Genomic DNA, 25,093 nt, shown 5'->3' with positions numbered 1-25,093 from the left:
CCCTCTTTAGGTTATTCATTCCAGAGCTAGTGAGTGCATGTTTGTCTCCATAAGGCACTTAGGATGGCCTTTCACAGAGTCCAGTCATTGGCTCAATCTGTCATTGTCATGATGTCAGCTCAGGAAGGACCTGGGCAAAATGAAGAGCTATAGTTTCCTGGGTTGTATTTAGTTTCTTATGCTATTGAGATATTTCAGCAATTCAGAATGTTGAAGTCTCAGGGAAAGCCCTATTTTGGAGAGTTTCTGTTCTATTGTTTTTAGTTTTCCTCAATTATAAAAATAGTTTACTTACATTATAGAAAATTTGAAGAGTATGAAAAAAGAAAAGAGAACAACAAAGATCAGTGATTGTTAGAGGTTGGAGAGGAAGGGATAAGTAGGCAAAGCACAAAGGAATTTTAAGGCAGTGAAACTATCCCATATGATGTGACAACGTGACGATACATGTCATTACACATTTATCTAAATCCACAGCATGTACAACAACAGGAGTGAACCCTAATGTAAACAAACTATCGATTTCAGATGATAATGATGTGTCAATATAGGTTCATCGACAAATGTTCCATCCACTCTGGTGAGGGACCTGGATACATGGGAGGGAGGCTACACATGTGTGGGAGCAGGGAGTGTGCAAAGAATTTCTGTACCTTCCTCAATTTCACTGTGAACTGAAGCTTCTCTTAAAATTTGTCTTAAAAATAAACGAAAAGAAGCAACAAAAATACAATGATACAATTATGTGTGTGTGTGTGTGTGTGTGTGTGTGTGTGAGATTTCCTTGTAGGATTTTTCCACTTATTTTTTTTACAGAATCAGGATCAGACTGTGTATATAATTTTGGATCAAGATTTGTTTTTCACTTAACATTGTATTCAAAAAATTTTCTGGCACTCAAGACTTAAGAGAAGCATCAGTTTTAATGCAAGCCTCTCCTCTGATAGATGAAGATAGCAAGGTTGGCTGTAGGGAGTAAGCTTATTTGTGCAAGATCATACAAAAGTTAGCAGAAATGCAGTACAAGTATCCCTGTCCTGCTTCCTGCCTGGTTCTCTTTTCACTATGTTACATCTCCAAATGGAAGGAAATAAATAATACAGAGACTAGGGAAGAAAGTGGAACCAGGCAGGGCCACCCAAGAACCTTCACATGAAAGGATTTATGATGGCACCAGGAAAGAACCTCTGTGATCTGGAAAAGGACATTGACTGTTTTTTACTGGTGGGACCTGAGGGATGTATTCAGGTGGACATAGGTTAGGGATATTTCATATAAGGTGACATAAAGAGGAAGGAGAGCAATGGGACAGTGTCACAGCATCTCCATACAGGAGTGAACACTAAACTCAATGAAAACGAGAACAATGGCTCAAGATCCACACATAGCTCTAGTGATGCAAGGATCTTCAGGAAAGGCTGTAATCAAGTTAAAAAAAAAAGTTTTATTAAAGTAAAATTGGCATAAAATAAATTGCACATGTATATATATTGCACATGAATAAATTGACACGTATTGTAAAAATCAGTACAATCATCAATATAATGAATATATCCATGATCTCCAAAAGTTTTCTTTATAATTCCTTTCTCCCACCCTCCCACCTCTGATCTGCTCTCTGCCACTGTGTTTTAGATTGCATCATCTGGATTTTATATAAAGTGAATTCTATACCATGTACTTTTGTTGGTCTGCCTTGTTTCACTCAGCATAATAATTTAGAGCTTTATCCATTTGTGTGTATGAATATTTTAGTTGCTAACTAGTACTCTAGCATATAGATGTTCCACAATTTGTTTATCCACTCATCTATGGATGGACATTTTTCTTTCTTATTACATATAAAATTGCTATGAATATTCTTGTACAGGCTTTGTTAGGACAACATTCATTTTTCTTGGGTAAATAGCAAGCAATAGAATGAATGGTATAATATAGTAGGTACTGGTGTACATTTAACTTTATAGGAAACTTTCAGACTCTTTCCAAAGTGGTCAAACCATTTTGAATATCTAATAGCCATATGTGAGAATTTCTGTTGCTCCATATCCTCAACAGCCAATGACAGTCTTTTTATTTTTAGTTATTTCTATGCATGTGGTGGTATCTCATGGTGGTTTTTGTTTACATTTCCCTATTGACCAATGATGTTGCACATCCCTTCATATGTTTAATTGCCGGCTGTATATCTTCTTTAATAAAGTGTTCAAATCTTTTCCCCATTTTTAAATTGGGCTGCATTAAGTTTTAAGAGTTCTTTACATATTGTGGATACAAGTTCTTTACCAGGTATTGTGACTTGCAAATATTTCCTCCCTCTCAGTGACTTGTCTTCTCATTCTCTGTCTTTGAAGGAAAAATAGTTAATTTTTATGAAACCCAATTCATAATTTTCTGTTTTTTATGAATTGAGCTTCTGGTATCATATCTTAGAAATATTTCCCTACCTCAAGATCAAAAAGAACTAACATTTAACATAACGGGGCTTCCAATCCTTGAACATAACCTATCTCCTTATTTCTTTTGGTCTCATTTAATTTCTTGGCTTCATTTTGCTAGAACTGTATTAAGAACTTTGTACTTATGTTCATTGATATGCATGTTCTTTTCTTGTATCCTCTTCAATTTTGGCTTTAGAATAATGCTGGTCTAATAAAGTGGGTAGAATTTCTACCTCTTAAATTTTCTAGGAGAATTTCTGTAGAATCCATGTTATTCCTTCTCTAAATGTTAGGTACTATATATTTTTTGCATTTTGACAGATTTGTTTTGGGGTATAATTAGGTTACTTGAAAATAATTTGGTTGGGGAGGTCTAGCTTTTAAGTTTCTTGGGCAGAAACAGAAAGGCCAATATTGCTTCACTATTAAGGAAAAACTCTTGAGTCCTCTGCTGATGATTTGGGGGTTACAGGGATTATCTACCTAGATGACGGGAATAGACATTATTCCTGATTCTCCTTGCATTGCAGAGCTTGTTTTTCTAATCCTGGTTCTTTCCCCTCCTCAGGTAGCTAGCGAGCTTCCTCACACCATAGCGCTAACTACCATTCAGCTGAAAAAATTGAGAGTAACAATGCTGTTCTACAAAGGGGACCTTCTATATATGTCTGAAATTCTCTCTTGTGAAGTTTCCTCTGCTCCAACGCTCTGCTGTATGACCTCTGCCACTTTGGGCTCCCCATTCTCCCAACCCCATCTCAGCTCAGAGAGACAGCCAGGTCTGCCTGGGTTTCCCCTCCCCTAGCACAGCCCAGGAATTCTTTCCAAATAGTAAGATGTGACAATTGTAGGGCTCATTTCATTTGTTTTCCATCTTCTCAGGAATCACTATTTGCTGTTACATGTTATTAATGCCCTAGGAATTATTGTTTCATGTTTTCTGTCCAATTTTTAGATGTTTCAGGTGGGACTTCTCCAGCAGGTATCACTATCAAAGCAGTCTCTCCCTCTCTCTCTCTCTCTCTCTCTCTCTCTCTCTCTCTCTCTGTGTGTGTGTGTGTGTGTGTGTGTGTGTGTCCATGTTAGTCAAAGTTGAAATCATTGATAATATTCTAATGGATGAATAATCTGAGGATATAGCAAAAACTTGGGGTATAAGTAACGACTCAGAACAAAGGACTTCTCTCATTTGTCTTCTACATTATTGCTATATTTTTCCATGACTTTTCCTTCACTGGTGGTTTTAATATTTCTGTTCATATATAATTTTATTATACTCCTCCCCTATCTCACTATCCCAGTTTTTATCTCATCCAGTTGTAGTTCCATCTCTACTTGCTCACCCCTGAGGCTTTCCACTCTAGTTTCATAAAGGTTGTATCTCTCAATACCTATTGAGGGTCCTGTCCAGTAGGAAATTATGTTCAAAGATCTGATCCCCTGAGACTTCAGAATGAAACACCCTTTCCTTATTTTGTAGCTGTTACAAGCTCCATCTTGGTCTCTTCCTGGAGTTCTTTATAGCACACAGAGGGCATCTGTCTCCCCTACTATCCCTTTGACTCCCTTCAGACTCACAATCTAAGCCCCAAGTCCTGGTAGGCTTCCATCTAACACAGCTCTTCTGGCCTGAGATGGAACGTTGACCCCCATTGCTTGGCTCTTTGGTTCTCTGAATGAAGACAGTACAGGCCACATGGACTTCGCCCACAGGTATCACTATCAAGGTGGTCTCTCTCTCTCTTTCTCTCTCTCTGTGTGTGTGTGTGTGTGTGCACGCCTGTGTGCATCTTCAGCACTCATTACTTGCTAAAGTTGTATTTTTTGGTGGTTTTACGACACACAACATGTATTTCCCACTGCCAGTCTTCTTTTTCTTCCCTGGTTAATTGTTTTCTGGGATCTGTATGTCCTGCTGGGTATAAAGTGAATCATTTCTGATGGGTATCATTTCTGAAAGGCTGAGGAACAAGAGAAGACACTCAAGGTACCTCAAAAAGTAGAATTCACGTTGGATGAAGTGACACATGCCTGTAATCCCAGCGACTGGGAGGCTGAGCCAGGAGATCACAAGTTGGAGGCCATCCTCAGCAACTTATCAAGCCCCTGTCTCAAAATAAAAAGGGGCTGGAGATGTAGTTCAGTGGTAAAGTGCCCCTGGGTTCAATTCCTAGTACCCTCCCCCAAAAAAGTAAAAAAAAAAAAAATAGAATTAACACAGTAAAATATAGCTGCTTGATTTTCTTATTAGTATTAGATCTTTTATTTCTGAACTAGAACACAGTATGGAGGAAACAAAGAATTCTAAGAGGAAAAATTTTAGAGGGAAAACTTACTGTATTCTTGGGTTACAATAAGTGTATTAGTCAGCTTTCCATTGCTGTGACAAAAATACCTGAGAAGAAAAACAAAAGAGGAAAGATTTATTTTGATCCACAGTTTCAGAGGTTTCAGTCCATAGTTGCCTGGCCCTGTTGCTTTTGGGCCCATGGTGAGGTGGAATATCATCTCAGAGAAGAACTGGAACAGATGGCCTCACCTCCTTGAAGTGAGAAGTGAGGTTGGTGGATGAAATATAGTCCCCAAGGCATGACTCCCAAGGACTCACTCCTTGCAAAGAGGCTCCACCTCTTCCAGTTTCTGCCACCTTCCTTTCAATTATGAACCCACCAATAGACTGACTAGTCCACTGATGGGATTAGAGCCTTCATGACCCAGTCACTGCCCCAAAGCCCCACCTGTTGACATTGCTGCATTATGGACCAAGTCCTCAACACACGAGCCTTTGGGAGACATTCCAGATCCAAACTAACAATAAGTCACGTTCTACATTTTCTTTATTCAACTGATTAGGCTTGCAATTAGTTAGAGTTCTTCCTAGTTTCTGGAAATTATTCAATTGTCAGTTCTACCGTTCTCTATTGAGTATTCATCTCTTTGTCTTTAAATGAGTTTAAGAATAAAAGTATGTGCCACAGTCTGGCTGGGCACAATCAGGAGCCACTTGTCAAAAGAAACTAACTTTATTTTTAAAACCACACACGCCAAACAAAACAGCCTCTCAGGAAAAACCCTCAGAGCCTCAACTGCTACCACCGGCTTTCCACAAGCCTCTCTCTCCCACACAAGCTTCTCTCCACCTCCCACAATCCTCCTGCTCTTGAGGCCGATTGGCTGGGTCACGTGGGTGGAGCCAAAAAAGTCCCCCAATGAGCAGCTCCGTGGTCTGAAAGGGCAGGGAAACAGCCCAATGAGCATCACCGCAGAGGAGCCAATCAGCTAGATGTTGCTAGGGCCGCTGTGAGCCAATCATCAGCCGGCAGCTGGAAGTTTGCTGGCAGCTGGAAGTTTGCTGGGGCCCCTTCGGCTGTGGCTCTCAACATCTCCCCCTCTCTGTTTAAACAACAAGCATGTGGCTTAGGGACCGTGCCTGCCTTAGGTTGTCCAATAGTACATATGGTCCTTAGGTTGGTACCATTGCAATTGGATCTTACCCGTCACTGACTACCGGTCCAGTATACAGCCACACCTGTGGAGAGGTCTTTGTACCAGCGGGGGGGTGAGGTTCTTTGCCTCACCTCTGTTGGCCCCCAAATTTTAGCTGGACGATCATGACAAGCAGAAGGGAGGAAGATACACCAAGCCAATTGACGGCTCCTTTTGGAAAAATTGTACCACCAATGACATCATCAGCAAAAATACCCCAACACTACCACAAGTCGCTGCACCAACAGATAGTTCACAATGCATACAGGTGAGCTCACAATGTGTCCAGGCAAGTTCTGCAAGCAGTTCAGTGATGGCTATTGTAGAAGCTGTAGATTGGTTTTATCTTTGACTTCACCAGCACTGGGATGAAGATAGGAATTCTGGCAATAATGGCTAAAGAAAAAATTATGTAACATTACAGAAGGCACTAAAAGAAAACAATTTTCTTAACAATTTACATTGTCTTCACCGGCACTGGGATGAAGATAGGAATTCTGGCAATAATGGCTAAAGAAAAAATTATGTAACATTACAGAAGGCACTAAAAGAAAACAATTTTCTTAACAATTTACATTATCTTTAAGAGAATTATTAAATATAATGAAAAGGAAAGGTGAAAGTAAACAAACAGATCTGTTAACCTTCTTTTTTGTTTACATATTAAAACAATCCTCAACAGTTGTTTACCCAATTTAAATTAAACCATATAAATCACGTGAAAAAAAAATATTTGGATCCATTTTATCATGAGCGCTCATCATATATGATATATGGACATACGTACATTCAAACATATAACACAAAACACAAGTATGCACACATAATATAATACATACAACACATAACATAATATTAAAGGCCTTATAACTTTTTACAGGTGAAATCTCCATTGCAATGTTCAAAAACTCTATAGTCAAAAAATAGAACTGATCAGCAAAACATTAACCTAGGTCTGTATGAGCTCAAAAAACAAAATAGAACTTCATGATATGGGAAAGGGTAATAATAAAATAGATATTGAAAAAAGCATCCTGGTTCTGTCGCAGATGTAAGGATAGCCAAACTGGAGTTTTGGATATCAGCTGTTATGGATTTGAGCCAAATCATCTTCTTTTTGGTCTGTAGAAATCGCTTTAGTTAATCTCTCTGGAATCCAAATCGGCTGCTGTTCTCCCTGTGGAAACACACAAACAGACCCCCGACTCCAGACAATCACTGGGTCAGGACCTTAGTTAATCTCTCTGGAATCCAAATTGGCTGCTGTTCTCTCTCTATGGCATCGTGGGCAAATACCCGGTATTCTACCCCTTTGATACCTAGTATTGTTAAACCCTCCTTCTATGGGGGCAATTCCTTTTAAAATGTCCTGTTTGTTCACAATTATAGCATGTTTTTGGCCTGGCATCTAAAACCTGTTGTACTGTAGCTGCCAAGACTTGCCCCTGTACATTAATGTCTCTACATAATTTAATATATGTGTTTAAATCTTCATGTTTCCATGGTCTAATGACCTCTCTGCACCAACGATTTGCTTGCTCATAAGCCAGTTGTTTTATTAATGGCATTGCTTGTTCTGTATTCCCAAAAACTCTGGTAGCTGTTTGAATAAGCCTATCTACAAATTCAGCGTAAGGTTCATTAGCTCCTTGTATTACCTTAGATAATTGACCTTGTAAACCTCCATGTCCTTGTAAAGTCTTCCATGCCCTAACTGCATCTACAGCAATTTGTGTGTATACACCAGGATCATATGCAATTTGTTGCCGTTGACCCTCATAAGGTCCTTTTCCTAACAACATATCTAGATTTCTCTGAGGATAACCAGCTGCTGCATTTCGCCTAGCTGTCTCCTTGCAAAATTCCTCATTGGCAACCTTCCACAACAGGTATTGTCCTCCATTTAGCACAGCTTTACACATATTAGCCCAATCTGCTGGCGTCATGTTCAAGTTGTTAATGGATTCGACCATGCTTACAGTGAAGGGTGCTTGAGGACCATAGGTTGTTACAGCCTCTTTTAGCTGCTTCACTGTTTTGAAATCTAAAACATGGTGAATTCGCTGCCCTTCTGACTGTTCAAATACAGAGCATGCTGATCTTTGAGGTCCTGTCTCAGGATCCCATCTATTAACTATAGGGGTTGGAGGCCTCCCAGCATATGGAGGTGGCACTGTTGCTTGGACACTTATACCCTCTGGTGATAGAAAGGTGTTAGTAGCAGTCTCCTGTTGTAACTTTTCCCCTGATGGCTTTTTCTGCTCTAAACTTTCTTTCTCTGTCTGACTAGCTCGAGAGGCCTTCTCTTTTACTTGAATTTTTTCCTCTGTCTGACTAGCTCGAGAGACCTTCTCTTTTACTTGAATTTTTTCCTCTGTCTGACTAACTTGAGAGACCTTCTCTTTTACTTGAATATTTCTACTATAACTATAATACAATCCAACAAGATAATACCAAACAAAAGTGAAACAGAATGAAACAAAATTGGAACAACAGAAAATCACTATAGCCTTTCTATCCTCCTGAAATGTCCATCCGTCTTTTCTCCCTATCTGTTCCTCAGATGTGAGCAGTTTTTCTTCCGTCTCACTCATCTCCAGGGACAGGCAACTTAAAACAAAAGTGAAGCAAAATAAAAGAGGAATCTTAAAATGGCAACCCATCCTCTCGCCCTGCCCTCAGGGGCGAGCAGTTTCACTTACCCTCAGTCGCTCCCCGTGCGAGCCACCAAATGCCGCAGTCTGGCTGGGCACAATCAGGAGCCACTTGTCAAAAGAAACTAACTTTATTTTTAGAACCACACACGCCAAACAAAACAGCCTCTCAGGAAAAACCCTCAGAGCCTCAACTGCCACCACCGGCTTTCCACAAGCCTCTCTCTCCCACACAAGCTTCTCTCCACCTTCCACAATCCTCCTGCTCTTGAGGCCGATTGGCTGGGTCACGTGGGTGGAGCCAAAAAAGTCCCCCAATGAGCAGCTCTGTGGTCTGAAAGGGCAGGGAAACAGCCCAATGAGCATCACCGCAGAGGAGCCAATCAGCTAGATGTTGCTGGGGCCGCTGTGAGCCAATCATCAGCCGGCAGCTGGAAGTTTGCTGGCAGCTGGAAGTTTGCTGGGGCCCCTTCGGCTGTGGCTCTCAACAAGTATGAGTCTATTGGTGACTACTGATGACTTTCCATCTTGAAATGCCAAAATTATTTCTACAAGTTGAGTGTGTTCCCAAAAAGTAAACTAAATGACACTCACTTATAGACTATTAATATTATCAAGAGTCACTATCATTTTTTCTGAAGATTTACCAAGAATAGATGGATTTCTTACGAGGAAATAAACTCTTAAAAGGGTCAGAATAAAGTCCAGAGAGTATGACCTCCACTAACTGGATCTCTAGGACCACTGATTTGATCATGTTTATGTAACTCAAGCTTTTGAAGACACCAATATTAAATTCTTAACCTCTACCATGAAGAGACTGGGGAAACAAAGAGGGTTAGTACTAAATAGAAAGTGTCTTGAATGCTCTCCTTTTTCCCATTGCAGACTTGAAAACGGTGGAGAAGCAAGCACCATCTAAAAACCAAGTGGCTGCAACCCCCCTGGGAGCACCAGCTGCTCCATCTTCAAGCCCAGAGTCCCCCGTAGTGTACCTGAAGGATGTGGTGTGTTACCTCTCCTTGCTGGAGACGGGGAGACCTCAAGATAAACTAGAGTGTAAGTATTCACCCTCTCAAGGGGGCTTTGGTTATTTCCTAGAGGAGGATCTGGGATCCTGTCAATCATTCTTTAACACACTGAAGATTGATCTATGGATATGGGTCCTACCTCTTTGGGGGAGGTTCCTCTGTCCTACTGCCAGCAGGGATAGGAACATTTCCTAAAACCCACCCTAAGACATAGTGTCACTTATATATAGGGTAGGAAGGGCATCTAAGTCATTGGCTGTGAGAACAGAATTTGGAAAGGGGAGAAGGGCTCATCCAGGGGTCAAGACTCCTTTGCTTGGCTGCCAGGGCTTTCTGAAACTCAAAAAAATCTAACTCAAAAGCTGCTGCCTCCTCTGATGGATTTTTCAAGGAAAAATCTTCAATATCTGACCTCCTTTCCTCCCCTAATTCATAAATAAGCGACTCTTTAACCATGAGGAATTTTTCCCCTCTCCCTTGGGCTCTAATCGACCTCTGTCATGGTAAGGTTTATTTCCATTTCTCCCCCACTCTCTACCCACAAGCTCTTTGATCTCTGGAGAAAGGGGATTAATTAATTGGAATTGAACTTGATTTCATGGTGCTACAAAGATGGTTTCAACAACAGATATTCACAAAGAGAGTAAGAGCTGGGGCAGAGAGAGCCTGCAGATTGAAGAGGACTCGGCCCAGGAGTTGTTTCACTGGCCTCTGGAGCCTGCGGGCATGCTTTTTAGATCGGGGGATGATGGGACCTTGTTAAAAAGTACCTATTGTCTTTGCTTCTCTTGGGACCTTAAGTAGACAGGAAGGAAAAAACATATACTTTATGGCAAATGTCGAAATTCCGTTTAGTAATGAGACTAGCCAACCAAACTTAAACATTAGCACAGGAAGTCTGCCAAAGGTTAACCCTGCCAAAAACAAAATGAAACAGTTTGCTCATTAGCCCAGCTTAAAATCTCCCCCATAGGTTTGAGGTGTTAACAATTGCAAGTCTTAAGTGCTAATTTGGTAGCAAATGTAGCAGATTTCTGTTTTCTGCTGGCTAATGTTAAAAGTGAAATGTCAAATTATTTTCAACATTGAGCTGGATTTTGAGTTTTAGGCATTATGTTTATTAATAAACAAAGTAAAGGTAGCAAATTCTTCATATTAGTGACTCTCAGTCTGAGTCTTGAAATGGCAATGTAAAGAAACTTCAAAGTTTCTATTATAAAAAATATTTTTTAAAAATATTTATTTTTTTAGTTGCAGTGGACACAATACCTTTATTTTATTTATTTATTTTTATGTGGTGCTGAGGATCAAACTCAGGGCCTTGCACATGCTAGATGAGTGTTCTACTGCTGAGCCACAACCCCAGCCCTATTATAAAAAATCTTGAAGATAGATATAGGTAAAGAGTAGTGAACACACACATAGGTCTTACTGAGCTCCAACAAGGATCAACTTCTAGTCGTTCTTGTTTTGTTAATACCTCCCAACCTTTCCCTTTATTTCCAAGCAAATTTCTGGAATCATACAATTTCATCTGTAAATATTTCAGCATGTGCCTCTAAAATCACTGGTTCCTTCTTAAATAGAACCACATCACTATTATCACATCTAAAGACAATGATTCCTTGCTATTGTCAAGTATTCAGCCAGGATTCACATTTTCTGAATTATGTATGTATTTTTAATTGTTTCTTTGAATCCAAATCTAAAGAAAGTCCATATGTTGCCATTGGTTATTATGTCTCTTTCTTCTCTTTTAATTTCTTGTTTCCCTTTCCATTTTGCCAATTTTTTTCCTTGCAAATTTGGGTTATAGTAATTTGGCCACATATTCTGTAGAGTTTTTTTATTTTCATTTTTAATTTAAGGACATCAGTTCAAATCTTTCCCTAATTTTAGTGACTGAAAACAAGCTTTCTTTTAAAAAACCAAGCATGTGCCTTTTGGGAAGTAATAATCTGAAATCTCAACTATTGCCAATACAGTAATACTCTCATCCCTAAACACCTTATATTTGCTACTTAGTTTAAGTGCATTTTGTCATTTTCATCTCACAGAAACCCTAGAAGGTTGATAGGATTATTATTGTTTTACATGTAAGCACAGGAAGGTTGAAAGACTTGCCCAATGGCCCATCACTGAAGGTGGGGCTGTTCCCTCAGCTCCTTCTAGTTCTATGGTTCATACCCAGTAGGACCCTAAAGAGGTGTTTGTTAGACAGTCACCTGGGCCCAGAGTCCAGCACAAGGTTAATGGGAAGCTCCATCCTTCTTCTGTTATTTGACCATCTGCTCAGGGAATAAGCAGCATGCACTGCATGCCCCTGACCAGGACATTCTGACCAGGACAGAGGAGTCACAAAGAATCAGAAGCCCATGGTTCTACTTTCAAAGAACCTAGACTCCATCAGGTACACACCACTGAAAAAAAAGACAAAATGCAGGGACCTACTAAAACATCTTGAGGGCAACTCGGTGTGACCAGCACATATGAAGGGGTTATCTTAGAACAGGGTCACCTGGGGGAGGTTCCACAGAGGAAGCAGGCATGATGAGGAGCTTAAAGAATAAGAGGAAGAAGAAAAACTGTTTAGCCCTGCTTACTTCAGAGGCCACAGGGAGCACATCTCTGTCCTTTGGGTGAATAAAATATAGGTTTCCAGGTTCTATAAGTGAACTTTTAGTCTTTAATTCAAATTTCCTTCCCAGATTTTCACATATATGTGTAGACACAATACCTTTATTTGATTTTTTTCTATTTTTAATGTGGTACCGGAGATTAAACCTAGTACCTCAGGCATACTAGGCAAGCACTGTATCACTGAGCCACAACCCCAGCCCCCCAGATTTTCTTTATATACATCACCTCCCTACAGCTGGAACATAACTGAAGACATATGTTCCCAAATAATACCTTGACATTCAAAAACAAAACAGACATTCAGGTTGAGCATTCCTAACCTGAAAATCCAAAATCTAAAACGCTCCAACATCCAAAACATTTTGAGTCTCAATATTATGTTACAAGAGGAAAATTCCACACCTGGCCTCAGATGATAGGTCACAGTCAAAACACAAGTACACAAAAAAATTATATAACATTACTTTCAGGTGATGTATCATGAAATATGAATGAATTTTGTGTTTAAATTTGGGTTCTTTTCACAAAATATTTCATTGTTAGTATGCACATATTATAATTAAAAAAAATACCAAACCCAAACTTTTCTTGTCCCAAGCATGTCAGATAAGGAATCCTCAACCTGAAATAGCTTCTGGAGTAGTATTTACCTTTTAAGATTGTTTCTGAGGATTAAGTAATAATGATAAAATACATGTAACAGTACCTGGTTCATATTAAATGCAATATATAAATGTTCATTAATAAAATAAATAGCGCCCATTGAGCACTTTCTAAGCACTGTCAATATGGTATATCAATTATATTCTAATCCTCAAAATAACTCTAGGAGGAAGAAATTACTATAATTCACATCTTACAAATAAGGAGACTGAGCCCAAAGATGTGATAACTGATTTGAAACTCCGGAAGTGGTGGGACACACCAGCATTTAAATCTTCTTAATTCTACATTCTTTTTAAGTACAGTGGAAACAAAGGCCATCTATAATTCTGATACCTCTGCCCCACAACCAGCTGGGCATCTGCTTTGAGTGGGTTCCAGTGATGCCGAGGTGTGCATGCCCTTCAGAGGTCACATTTTTGACCTGTATCTCATCAGCCACAGAGTTACTGCCCAGGCAGATCCAAACCCAAGTAGCTTGTTTCTCCTTCCTCATCTCCCCTATGTAAGAGAGCCAGACTGTGCACTTTGGAGGGTGGGTGAACTGACTACAACAGCTTCATCCAGTGATGGCCAGCCAGAACTGACCCAAAAAACTTGGTAGCACCAAAACCTCAGCCCATCCCAAGTTCCTGGAGGACACTTCAAGCCTGACCTCTGTGTTTCTTGCAGTCATGTTTCGTCTCTATGACTCAGATGAGAACGGACTCCTGGACCAAGCGGTAAGCTCTCACTCCAAATATCCCTGCTGGATCTGAGAAAGGGTGGGGTATCGGGGAGCAGGTGGAGGAAGAATCTGAAAATTCTCCATTCCATCTTTACGGGAATTACAGTGTCTTAATAATGGCGGCAGAAATCTGAGCAGAACCCCTGCCTTTTACTTCCAAAGAGCCAGCCTCGCAGAGGGTGAAGCCCAATTTATCTTTTCATTGCAGAAGCTTGGGATTGTAAAATCTCGGACTGCAGAGATGTTTTAGTATTTCATCTAATCTAACTTCTCCATTCACAAATTCCCCCTGAAATTTTCTGCAGCCAAGAGGAGCAGGCCAGTGAGGCAACAAGCCCAGGGCAAGAAGGAGAGGAAAGGAGGTGACCACTGGTGTGCTTTGCTGTCACCCTTGCTTTCCTCTCATTCCCCAGTGCTGAGAGCCTGGTTCTGCCTGCTCTGAGCACTTGATCCCATCCCACTGCACCTGAGAAAGGTTGTGACTCACCTCGCCCCTTCAGCAAGTGTCAGGGACAGCTCAGGGACCATAAAGTAAGAGAAAGAATAGAAAAGGAAGAAGGTAGAAAAGGAAGGAGGTTCACGACATCAGATAGACCCTATGGCCATGACTGACACCTCGAATCAGGGCCTAGTAATGGGAAGGCTGTGAGGTTGAAATGCAAGGGGCCGAGTCAGACCAGAGACAGGATGGAAGAGAACAAGTCCACCCGACCAACAGAATTATCTCCACTCCCTTGAAACCCAGGTGCCTGTGTGGGACTCCTCCAGCCACATAGCAGTGTTGTGGGTTGAGGCATTTGAGGGAACAACCAGACAGCTCCAGATTAGCAAGCATTTGGTCACTGAGTATCCCGGATGTCAGGCAGTATTCTAAGCACTGGAGATACATCAATGTCTCTAACGGACAAAATTTAATCTCCTCGGGCAGCTTTCAGTCAGGTGCAAGCATTGACATTAAACAGCATAGGAAGGATCTGTGCTAAGAAAAAAAATAAAGGCAGGAGAGGAAGCTGATGGAGGGAGTTGCACCTTTGGCTAAGGTTGTCAAGGGGCCTTCCTGGGGAGGAGGTTCTGAACAGAGACTAGAGGAGGTGAGGGAGTCAGTCATGAGGCCATCTAGGTGGGGAGCCTCCAGGCAGAGGGGACAGCCAGTGCAAAAGTCCTGAGAGGTGCTTGGGTGTTAGAGGACTCACTGGAGGCCTGTGTGACTGGACCAGAGTGAGTGAACAGATGAGTCAGAGTAAGGAAGTAATAGAAGATAGGATCAGAGAAGATATGCAATGGTGCTGGGGGGACTTTACCAAGTGTATCAGGCTTTCTGGGTGATTAGAGGGTGTATCTTTTATTCTGGAGAAATGAAAAACCATTGAGGAGTTTGAGCAGAATGACATGATTGACTTCTATTTTAGCAGGCTTGCTTGAGCTATTGTGTTGAGTATAGACTGTAGGGGTTGCAAGCAAGGGTACCAGTTAGGAGGTGATGAAAATAATTAAGGCATGAAATCATGGCAACGGTGCACGGAGTGGAAGCACTGTCAGTGGTCAAGAGTGGTTCAATTCCTAATGTATTATTTTCTCCTCCCCTGTCCCCAGTACCAGGGATTGAACTAGGAGCACTTTACCACTAAGCCACATCCCAGCCCTTTTTATTTTGAGAGAGGTTCTCACTAGATTGATTAGGGCCTCGCTGAATTGCTGAGACTGGCCTAGAACTTATGATCCTCCTGCCTCAACCTTCTGAGTCACTGGGATTATAGGTGTGCCCCACCACGCCCAGCCCGGATATATTTTCCAGGTGACATTTGTGGACTGAAACAAGTCTGAAAAGAATTGTCATGTTGAACTTCCCACCTCGAATCCCTGGCCAGTGGACTTCCATCTTCTTTTTGAACCATCCCAATGATGGGACTCAAGACAGCCTTTCACTGCTGGGGTGACTGTTAGAGCTACCTTCCTACACTCAAGGCATCTCTCTGTCTCTCTGCTAGGACAATATTCAACACAAAACCTGATGCTCTTCACACTTCCCCAGCCCAACAGGGAGGCCAAAGTATAGTCTGACCCTGGAGTTCTTCCTTTTCTCCATCCTTCAGCTTCCCTCTACCCTCTGTAGCTGACCAAGACAAGTGGAAATCAGTTCCATACAACAGGCCTTTGAAGTGCTGTCACATCTCCCCAACATCTCCTCCAAGCTAAGAGTGTCCCTGTTCATGCATCGTTTCTCATGAGGCAGTTGTAAACGCCTGCCCTGCACAAGCTCCAGTTTGTCAGTGCCATTCTTAAAATATGACACACAACAGACTCCACCACTCCATGATCCTTTATCCAACTGTGGCCTGACCAGGGTAGGCATTGGAGAACCAGTTCTTCCTGAAATCCACCCACTCTCTTATTTACACAGCCCACAACTGGATCTATTCCTCACTTTCTGAATCATATTTTCTCACTGAATCTTGGACCCGAGTAGATTCACAAGTTATTTTCCTTTGGAACTTCTGCCAATCCCTGACCTCACCTTTATGCCCATTTCCTTGCCTTTACCTAGTGCCCTATCCTGTAGTTTTCCTATAGATCACTCTTTTAATTTAAGTGAAATGTAATTTTTAAATTTCTATTGGGGTTTAGCTTGCTTGTTTTGATCTGACGTTCAACCTGATAGAGGTAATACTTTTCAACCTTGCTTGAGTCCACCCACACATCCCCCTAGAACAATCATACTACAAACATCTTAGATGGTGCCCACGCATAAGATGCTAACTTTTAACACCAAATAATTTCTCAGTCTGATATGTTCCAGTGGGGCTTTCTGTACACTGACTCATTAGCACTCAACAAATCTTTTAGATGAAGTATGGCCTTGGTACCAAAAAGCTTACTTACCAGGCAAACATATCCCTCAATAACTTCCTATTTATAGAGTCCTGGGTTCGGGGCTGGACCATGATGCAAAGGAATAATCTAAATTTCAGTTCATAGTAATCGAATGAAACTGACCCCTGAGAGAGGGGAGATGGATCCCAAGTTGCTAATGATAAGGTGTGACAACCTCTTGGTTTGTATTTGTAGGAGAAAGCAGGTGGACTCTCTATGCCTTTCTAGTTAAAGGACAAGGGAAGGAAGGTGGCCTAGGAGAAGTCAGTGCTGAGAGCGCTTTCTGCATACCATGTCCTGTGCTTCTTGTAAGCATCTATTAGCTCTGTGGTCAAGGCAGAAACAAACAATAAGCTCCTCATGAAATACCAGTTTCTGGGCTGGAGATGTAGGTCAGTGGTAGGTACTTGCCTAGCACGCATGAGGCCCTGGGTTCAATCCCCAGCACTACAATCAATCAATCATGTATCATGCCCTCTTAGATGGTGATTGGAAGTGTATATTGGAACAACTTTTGAAAAAGAAAAGAAACACTGGTTTCTTCTCATACTCTGTCCTGCCCATCTTCCCACTCGACTCACTTTTGAGTTTTGCTCTTAATAACACCTCTTTGGGATCTCCCTTTCATATTTTCTCCCCTGATTTTTTCTAGGAGATGGATCGCATTGTCAACCAAATGCTGCATATTGCCCAGTATCTGGAGTGGGATCCCACGGAGCTAAGGCCTGTGAGTTTCTGTAAGCAGGGGGTGACTTTGGAGTGAGCTTTCAAAATAAGAGTGGGACCTACTCAGGACATGGGTGCCAATGTTGGCTGTGCAGGTGCTCCCTTACTGACAGCTTCTTTGGGGTCCTATGCTGTGACCTGCTGCTTCTCTGATAAGAAAAATGTAGGTGGCAGCAGAAAAAGTGTAGAAATAAAAGAAATAATAACTTCCTCTAACCTTTCCACCAGAGCTAAAGTTTTATATAGCAAGAATTCATAGATCAGAGAATTTGAGCCAGAAATAATTTTAGAGATTTTTCTCAATCACCAGGTAATATTAATAACAACAATTAACTCCATGTGAGGGTTTCTTATGGACCAGGAATTATATTAGATGCCTTGTACATATTTTCTCTAATCCTTCCTACACTGCTGCAATGATAGTGTTATTTCCATTTTGCAGATGAGCAAACCTGAACCCAAAGAGGTGGGTGATGTGCCCAAGGCCATACCTTCAGGTCAAGACAGAATCAGACCTAGGACCCTGGTCCCCTCACTTCTAGTCTTGTCCCTTCACTGCTCTACTCATTTTGAATAAGAGGGGAAAGGGGTAAAACAGAAAATGGGTGATGCAGGATGAAAGAGAAAGCAGTGGCCAGAGGGAGGTAGAAAAATCAAGGATGAAAAATGGACATGTTTGTCACTTCTCTGGATTCCACAGATATTGAAGGAGATGTTGCAAGGGATGGACTACGACCGGGACGGCTTTGTGTCTCTACAGGAGTGGGTCCACGGAGGAATGACCACTATCCCACTGCTGGTCCTCTTGGGAATGGATGACTCTGTAAGTCGATAAGCTGGAGTTCAAAGATCCTTGCCATCTTGGAACATTGGAATCCATATTAATATATATGATTTCTAAGCCAGACTTCCCAGTGGGCTTGTCACACCCTCGGATTGGCTCAAAAGTCCTTTCTATTCTCAGTTCTTTACCTATCTTCATGCCCCAAATATATTCATCCTTCAGGAAACATTTGCTAAGTTGTTAATAAATTTAAAACATTGTTCTGCATGCTGTGAGGGCACAGATACGATATTTGCCTGCAAAAAGCTTATGCTCAACCAGGAAAAGAAGAAGAGAAACTTTAAGAAAGATGCCAGGTGCTGTGGTACATGCCTGTAGTCCCAGCAGCTTAGGAGGCTGAGACAGGAGGATCATGAGTTCAAGGTCAGCCCCAGCAACTTAGCAAGGCCCTGAGCAACTCAGTGAGACTCTGTCTCTAAATATACTATAAAAAAGCGTTTGAGATGTGGCTTTGTGTTGAGTGCCCTGGGTTCAACCTCTTGTACCAAGCAAACAAAACCTCAGGGAAGATTCCCATCTTTTCAACAAATTATATTTTTAAATGGTAATAATTAGAGAAGGATAGAAGAAAGGAGGAGAAAAGGGAAGGAGGGAAAGAGGAAAAAGAATGATGATCTGCTACAGGGTGGCTTTCATGAATGGTCTCTTATTTAACAGAACATCCAGATAAGGTAGGTATTTTTATCCCAATTTGTGTAGATGGGAAACTGAGGTTCTGATCCTAAGAAGCAAAGGAAGAACCAGGATTTGTAACTGACTCCAGAGACCCTGCACTTTCTAATTCCCCACACATAAGTGTAAAAACAATAGGAAGAAACTGGGGGTGGGGGGAGTGTTGACCAAGAAGAATGTGTGAGATTTTGAAAACACATTCTTGAGAGTAATGATCAGGTGGAAGGACCTAGGAGGAGGTTTGTTCTGGCTGTCAAGATTGGGTATGATTAGGCTGGTAGAAGATGGTAGAAGAGAAAGCTTATGCAGGCAGAACAACTTGATCAAAGATTCAAATGGAAGAAAAGTCAGGGAAATCTCCCAGTTGGATCATAGGAGGGGATTCGTGTAATGGCTTAATGTGAAATCAATGGTTATAATAGCCTGCATCTGACCCAGTGGGTTACTACATTTTTTTGCTTATTTACCAAGTACACTAACTTCCATACCTGAGGGAGGAAAATTACCCTGCAGAAGGGTAAATGGTGACATTAAGGATTTACCAGAACAGTCATACAGGTTGTGTGACCACTCCTTTGAGATTTCTGAAGTATCATAGAGAGAAAATAGAAAGTGAAGTTGGGTTAGCCTCAAGCTGACTATCATGGCCCATAACTCCATCCCACAGGCCTGCAACTCAGGACTAGAGTGGAGCCTTTATTTCCAAAGCTCAGGAGCTAAGAGTCCTGCCCTGTCTTGCAGCATGTCCAGTTCTTCCCAAGTGCTAAGTGGTGATCAAGGAACCAGGATCTACACAACTCCTTTCTTAATTCTTAGAGCCCTAGAGGCAGAAAAGACCTTGTCATTCCTGGTTTGTCCCTTCCATTTTAGAAACTAAGGTCTAGAGAGGTAAAGGACTCACCCAAGAGCACATACCAGGTCTGCACCAGAGGCCACCTGCCGCATTCTGTAACATCAGACCCCTCATGAAACAATATGTACAAAAACCCACATGAGCCAGGAACTGGGTGCTCAAATGAGTAAGCTTTCTTCTATCAATACTTCCATCAAAATGGAAGTTCTGCCTGGGTGCTGTCCCAATGCCATTGTTTGGTTTTCCTCATTTGGGAAATGGAGATAGAACATTTTCATCACAATGAACCCATTTCTGTTTTTTTGCCCTATTTGGACTTGGTGAGGTTCAAAATACCACCATCTCTGCATGAGAGCAGTCACTATTTTCTGGCTAGAGGAGAGAGAACCTGACTATTTCTTCAACATTCTTCCAAATGCTAAATCAGCCTTATTTTGATATAAATTATATCAGCAAAAATGGCAAGTGAAAATAAAAAGCAAATTTGATTTTTGTTAATCAAAAGCTTTTATGCTTTCTCTTTCTTTCTTTTTTTTTTTTTTTTTTTTTTTTTTTTTTGGTACAGGGGATTGAACTCAGGGACACTCAACCACTGAACCACATCCCCAGCCCTATTTTGTGTTTTATTTAGAGACAGGGTCTCACTGAATTGCTTAGCACCTCACCATTGCTGAGGCTGACTTTGAACTCACAATCCTCCTATATCAGCCACCATAGCTACTGGGATTACAGGTGTGAGCCACCTTGCCTGGCCTGCATTCATTTTTAAATATATACTTTAAATAAAACATTTTTAAGGCAATGACTACATCTTTTTCCTTTTACCTTTATTTTGCTTATTTCTTTTTATGTGGTGCTGAGGATTGAACCAGGCCTAGCACTTGCTAGGCAAGTGCTCTACCACGGAGCCCATAGCCCCAGTCCCTTAAGTAAATTTTTAACATGCATCAATGTCCTATTGCTTGTTTGGCCTCCTCCAACCCCACAGATGATCACTGAGGAGTCTGGGCATCTGTGAACAGGACATATGTAAAACAGTCTCTCTCTCTCTCTCTGGGTGAAATTGTAGCAGTGGCATAAAACATGGAGGCTACTGCCTCCCATGTGCAGAAATGAAAAAACCACATGATGGTGCTGTAACCTAAGCAGAAATGTTTCCTGGCTCCAAGTCATTGTCCATTGGCTTCTTGTATCTAGAAAAGCAGCAGCTGAGAAAGCCGAGCCAGCTGATTGACTTAGCGAATAAGGGTATTTTCAGATGAAATGATAGTCCTTTCAGATGCATGAAGAAGCTGGATCTTCTGAAAAGGGCTGTAACTTCTTTTCTGTCCATGAAGGGAAACCCTGGGTGGTGGAGGTAGGAGAGAGGCCTGGAAGGAGCCTGGGCTCCGAAACCAGCTGGACCCCCCCAGTTCAACTACTGACCCCCTCACTTATTCTCTAGATGGTCATGGGCTAGTTATAGTCCAAGAGTCTCTGTTTCTCCTCTGTAGACTAGGAATCAATCTAATCTCCTTACTCCTAAATATGCGCTCTATTTATTTTCATGTCTCCAGTAGCTGTTGCAGAGTAGGAACTTAATAAAAATTTTAATGTACTTGGCAGTGGATTATGAGCTTCACTTACATTATTTAATTTAATTCTTGCAAAAATAAAAAATAAAACCTTGAGATAGATGTTTGCCGATTGAATGGATGAATCAGTCATCTGGTAAATCATTATCCATTTGTATCTCTTTCCTGAAGTGGAGACTCTTAGATGAAGGGACATTAATTCTGTAAAACTCAGGTCTGGAAGAAGCCGGGTTTTGAGGTGGTGAGAAGGAATGAGCTTCACCTGGACCAGGGGAAGAGAAGACCAGCATTTGGAAAAGAATGTGGGCTGCTGCAGAGACCATAAGCAGGAGTGTGGGGCCAGAAGTAGGACTGACCACAGTGACCAGTACAAAGGCATAAGTGGCCAGAAGTAAGGTCTGGACTTCCTGCACATTGGACTGTATGTCCCTGACTGTGGGTCCCCATCACCTTATTACCTACCATACTTTTTCCCTTCAGACCAGTCCCAGAGATACTCTTGTGATGGAGTCTTCAGAACTAGTATATGTGGGGAGGGGTGTCCTGAAGCCACAGCCTGGAGCCACACTGAGCTCCCAGGGCCACAAGGTGGGAGACTTGGTGTTCCCCAGAAGATGTGTGATTGTGTGGAACGTGGTCTGTGTAGTGGGTAAAGATGATTTTACCTCTGAGCCAAATCTGGAGGAGATGATCCCTCTCCTTCTGTGTCTTGCTCTTTACTATTTTTTCTGTGTGCAGAAAGTTTGTAGAAGGAGCACATTATTTTTACTAAACTATTTTTTTTCTCTATTTGAACACTAGTGTATAGAGTAGAAAATTTGGAAAATATAGAAGAGAAATTAGAGAAAAAAATAATGCACAATACTGTCAGCTATAGCTAACCTCTGTTGACAGATCAGTGAAACTTCTTTCCATCAAAGATCTTAGTTCACAAAGACTGAAATCAGAATATATCATCAAGTGGGTGCAGTGGCGCATGCCTGTAATCCTAGCAGCTCCGGAAGCTGAGGCAGGAGGATCGCAAATTCAAAGCTGGCCTCAGCAACTTAGTGAGACCCTAAGCAACTTTGCAAGACCCTGTCTCTAAATAAAATATTTTTAAAAAGGGCTGGGGATGGGTTCAGTGGCTAAATGTCCCTGGGTTCAATCCCTGCTACAAAAAAAAAAAAAAAAAAAAAAAAAAAAAAATATATATATATATATATATATATATATATATCTCATGAAATTTACCTTTTGGTTTTTTTTCACTCAGCAATATATCATGAACACATTCTCATGCCATTAGATAATTCTTTAAATGACTTTTTGGTTGCCCTCTAACATGAAGTCATATCAGTGTACTACCATTAATCTTTTAGTAATTTGGAGACTTTAGGACATTCCAGTTTTTCGTTATTTTAAGTAATGCTGGGTTAAACACTCAGCAGAGCACAAAAATGCTCATCTGTCTTTCTTTAGGAGAGAGACCCAGAAGGGAAAATTACAAGTCAAAAGTTGTAAACATTTAACAGATAAGCAGGTGATAGAGACAGACATAGATGATAGGTAGGTAGGTATGTAGATAAATCAAATTGTTCCAATTTACACTTCCACTGGCCATTTGAAAAGGGCTTATTTAATTCTCCCACATTCCCATTTAGGTATTCTTGTTTTTAATGTTTGTTAATTTTACAAAACACAAAAAGAACTTTTTATTTGAATTTAAAACAATTTTAAAAACAAATGACTTACCTTCCATATACAAGAGTCCTGTTTAGAAAAAAAGAACATGCAGGAGGCACCCTCACCCACTTCCTCTAGCTGGGGCTGAAGGCTCAGGGTCTCACCTCCTGTACCCCTGCAGGGCTCAAAAGGGGACGGGAGGCATGCCTGGACCATGAAGCATTTTAAGAAGCCAACCTACTGCAACTTCTGCCACATCATGCTGATGGGGGTGCGGAAGCAAGGCCTCTGCTGCATTTGTGAGTAAACTTCCCCTAAACCTCTTCCCCACTTCGCTGTGCTGCTCTGTGCATGGTTGGTCTGGCCATTCTAGGGAAAATCGAGGTCTCTCTGCTTCTGAGCTTAAGGGACCACTCTTCTTGTTCCAGCAGCAGGGTTAAAGAAGGCCTCTATGAGCTATCTTAGCATCAAATGGACAAGACCTGTAGTAGGGTTGGAGTCAATGGGCCACTGATCCCCTAGAAAAAATAAGTTCATATGTAATTCAAAAGCATCTCATACTGATTTTCGTTGGGTAAATGTTTATGTTTATGTTCAAAGGAACCTGTTTTGTTTTGCTTAGCTTTGAATTAGTGAAACAATGCATTCTAGATTCTGTAAAAACAATCAGAATTAAAGCGAAACATTTGTTTCACTTGACAACCCATTTAGTAAAGAAAAAACCCCAAGTGATAGAAAAAGGGGAATGAGAGACTGGAAAGATGAACAGGAGAACCAGGTGAATAAGAAGGAGAAAGAAAGGGTGACAGGGAAGAAGGGGACATGGGGAGCAGGGAGAAAGGGGCTCCCACAAGAAGTCTTTGAAGGGGTCACACAGCCCTGCCAACCACCTCGAGACAGGGACATCAATAGTAGCTGAAATCTACCAAAGGCTGTGAGGAGCTGGATGAGGCGGTGCACCCCTGTAATTCCAGCAGTTCAGGAGGCTGAGGCAGGAGGATCGCAAGTTCAACGCCAGCCTCAGCAACTTAGTGAGGCCCTCAGCAACCTAGCAAAACCCTGTCTCAAACTAAAAACTGTCTTAAAGGGTCTAGGGAAGTTTCTTAGTGGTTAAGCACCCCTGGGTTCAATCCCTGGAACCAAAAAGAAAAAAAAAGACTGAGTAAGGAAGTCCCTTCATGTGGTCCAGATCCTCTAATCTGCACATGTGACCTCAGCAAAAGGTCATCTTAGTGGAGTTGGGCCTGCTGTCCATCAAGATCAGGCCTCAGCAAACTTAAAGAAGGTGTCCAGTGACCTTTTGCCCAATTCAAATCCCCCGTCTTGGCACTTTGCATTGACCAGTTCTCATTCCTCTTAAGTTCCAGGCCTGTGGACCTCTTCCATTTGCATAATAGTAGAAACAACAGTGGTAATTTGGAATAGCTATTCTGACCCAGGCACATGGTACCTCACGTAAATTATATCATTTAATGCTGCCAAAATCCCTACAAAGAAAAAGACTATTTATGCCCATTTTGCAGAAAACCCTCAATTTCAGAGAGATAAAACAATTTACCCAATATTACGTGGACTTACAAATGGCAGAGTCAGAGATGAAGCCTGGCCTGCCTTCCCAGAGACCCCTGGTCTTTCTGTCCACTCCCCAACTTCCCTGACATGCCATGATATGACATGGGCATAGTAAGCAGGATGATATTTCACTCTCCCCTTTCTGGGGACATTTCCCTGCTGCATTCGCTGCTCACAGAGGAAGGCAGTGTGCCCAGGTGGAGACACAGGAGCAGAACTGGAAGATGACTGGGGACTCTGCTCAAGGAACAGTAGGAGGCTGTTGAATGTCCATTAGATGAGGCCAGCTCCACATGTCCCCAGCCCTTCACAGGAGGAGATACAGGAGGAGATCCAGCAGGAGATACAGGCCTTGGCTGGGAGGTTGGGGGATGGCTCTTCCTTAGATAGTCACTCAAATATCTTTCTTATTATTTTTTTTCTTTGTAGATTGTAAATACACTGTCCATGAGCGCTGTGTATCCAAAAACATTCCTGGGTGTGTCAAAACGTGCTCAAAAGCCAAAAGGAGCGGTGAGGTTGGTGACACCTGGTGCCTTGTTCTACTGCATGCTGCATCTGGGGCAACATGTCCATCACACAGAGTCCTGGGCAGGAGGGGCTTTGGGAGCTTTCTCCCATCCCTTCTGTGCTTTGAGGATCACCCTTAAATCGTCCTATTCATCCATCAATCC

At 41.7% G+C, this 25,093-nt stretch overlaps 1 protein-coding gene across 1 annotated transcript in view; it reads left to right on the top strand.

Annotated features, from left to right (window-relative positions):
• The window catches only part of Dgkg (diacylglycerol kinase gamma), a 162,879-nt gene that overhangs the window by 23,077 nt on the left and 114,709 nt on the right, over positions 1-25,093 (top strand). The window contains exons 5-10 of the mRNA XM_027951541.2: positions 9,470-9,640; positions 13,588-13,637; positions 17,166-17,240; positions 17,940-18,062; positions 23,029-23,146; positions 24,849-24,937. Coding sequence (XP_027807342.1) covers positions 9,470-9,640; positions 13,588-13,637; positions 17,166-17,240; positions 17,940-18,062; positions 23,029-23,146; positions 24,849-24,937 — 626 coding nt within the window. The remainder of the gene's footprint in view (positions 1-9,469; positions 9,641-13,587; positions 13,638-17,165; positions 17,241-17,939; positions 18,063-23,028; positions 23,147-24,848; positions 24,938-25,093) is intronic.

This window comes from Marmota flaviventris, chromosome 8, assembly GCF_047511675.1.
Source record: "Marmota flaviventris isolate mMarFla1 chromosome 8, mMarFla1.hap1, whole genome shotgun sequence".
NCBI classification, from domain to species: Eukaryota; Metazoa; Chordata; class Mammalia; order Rodentia; family Sciuridae; genus Marmota; species Marmota flaviventris.
The sequence above is the reverse complement of the archived record's forward strand: the minus strand, read 5'-3'. Positions and strand labels throughout refer to the sequence as shown.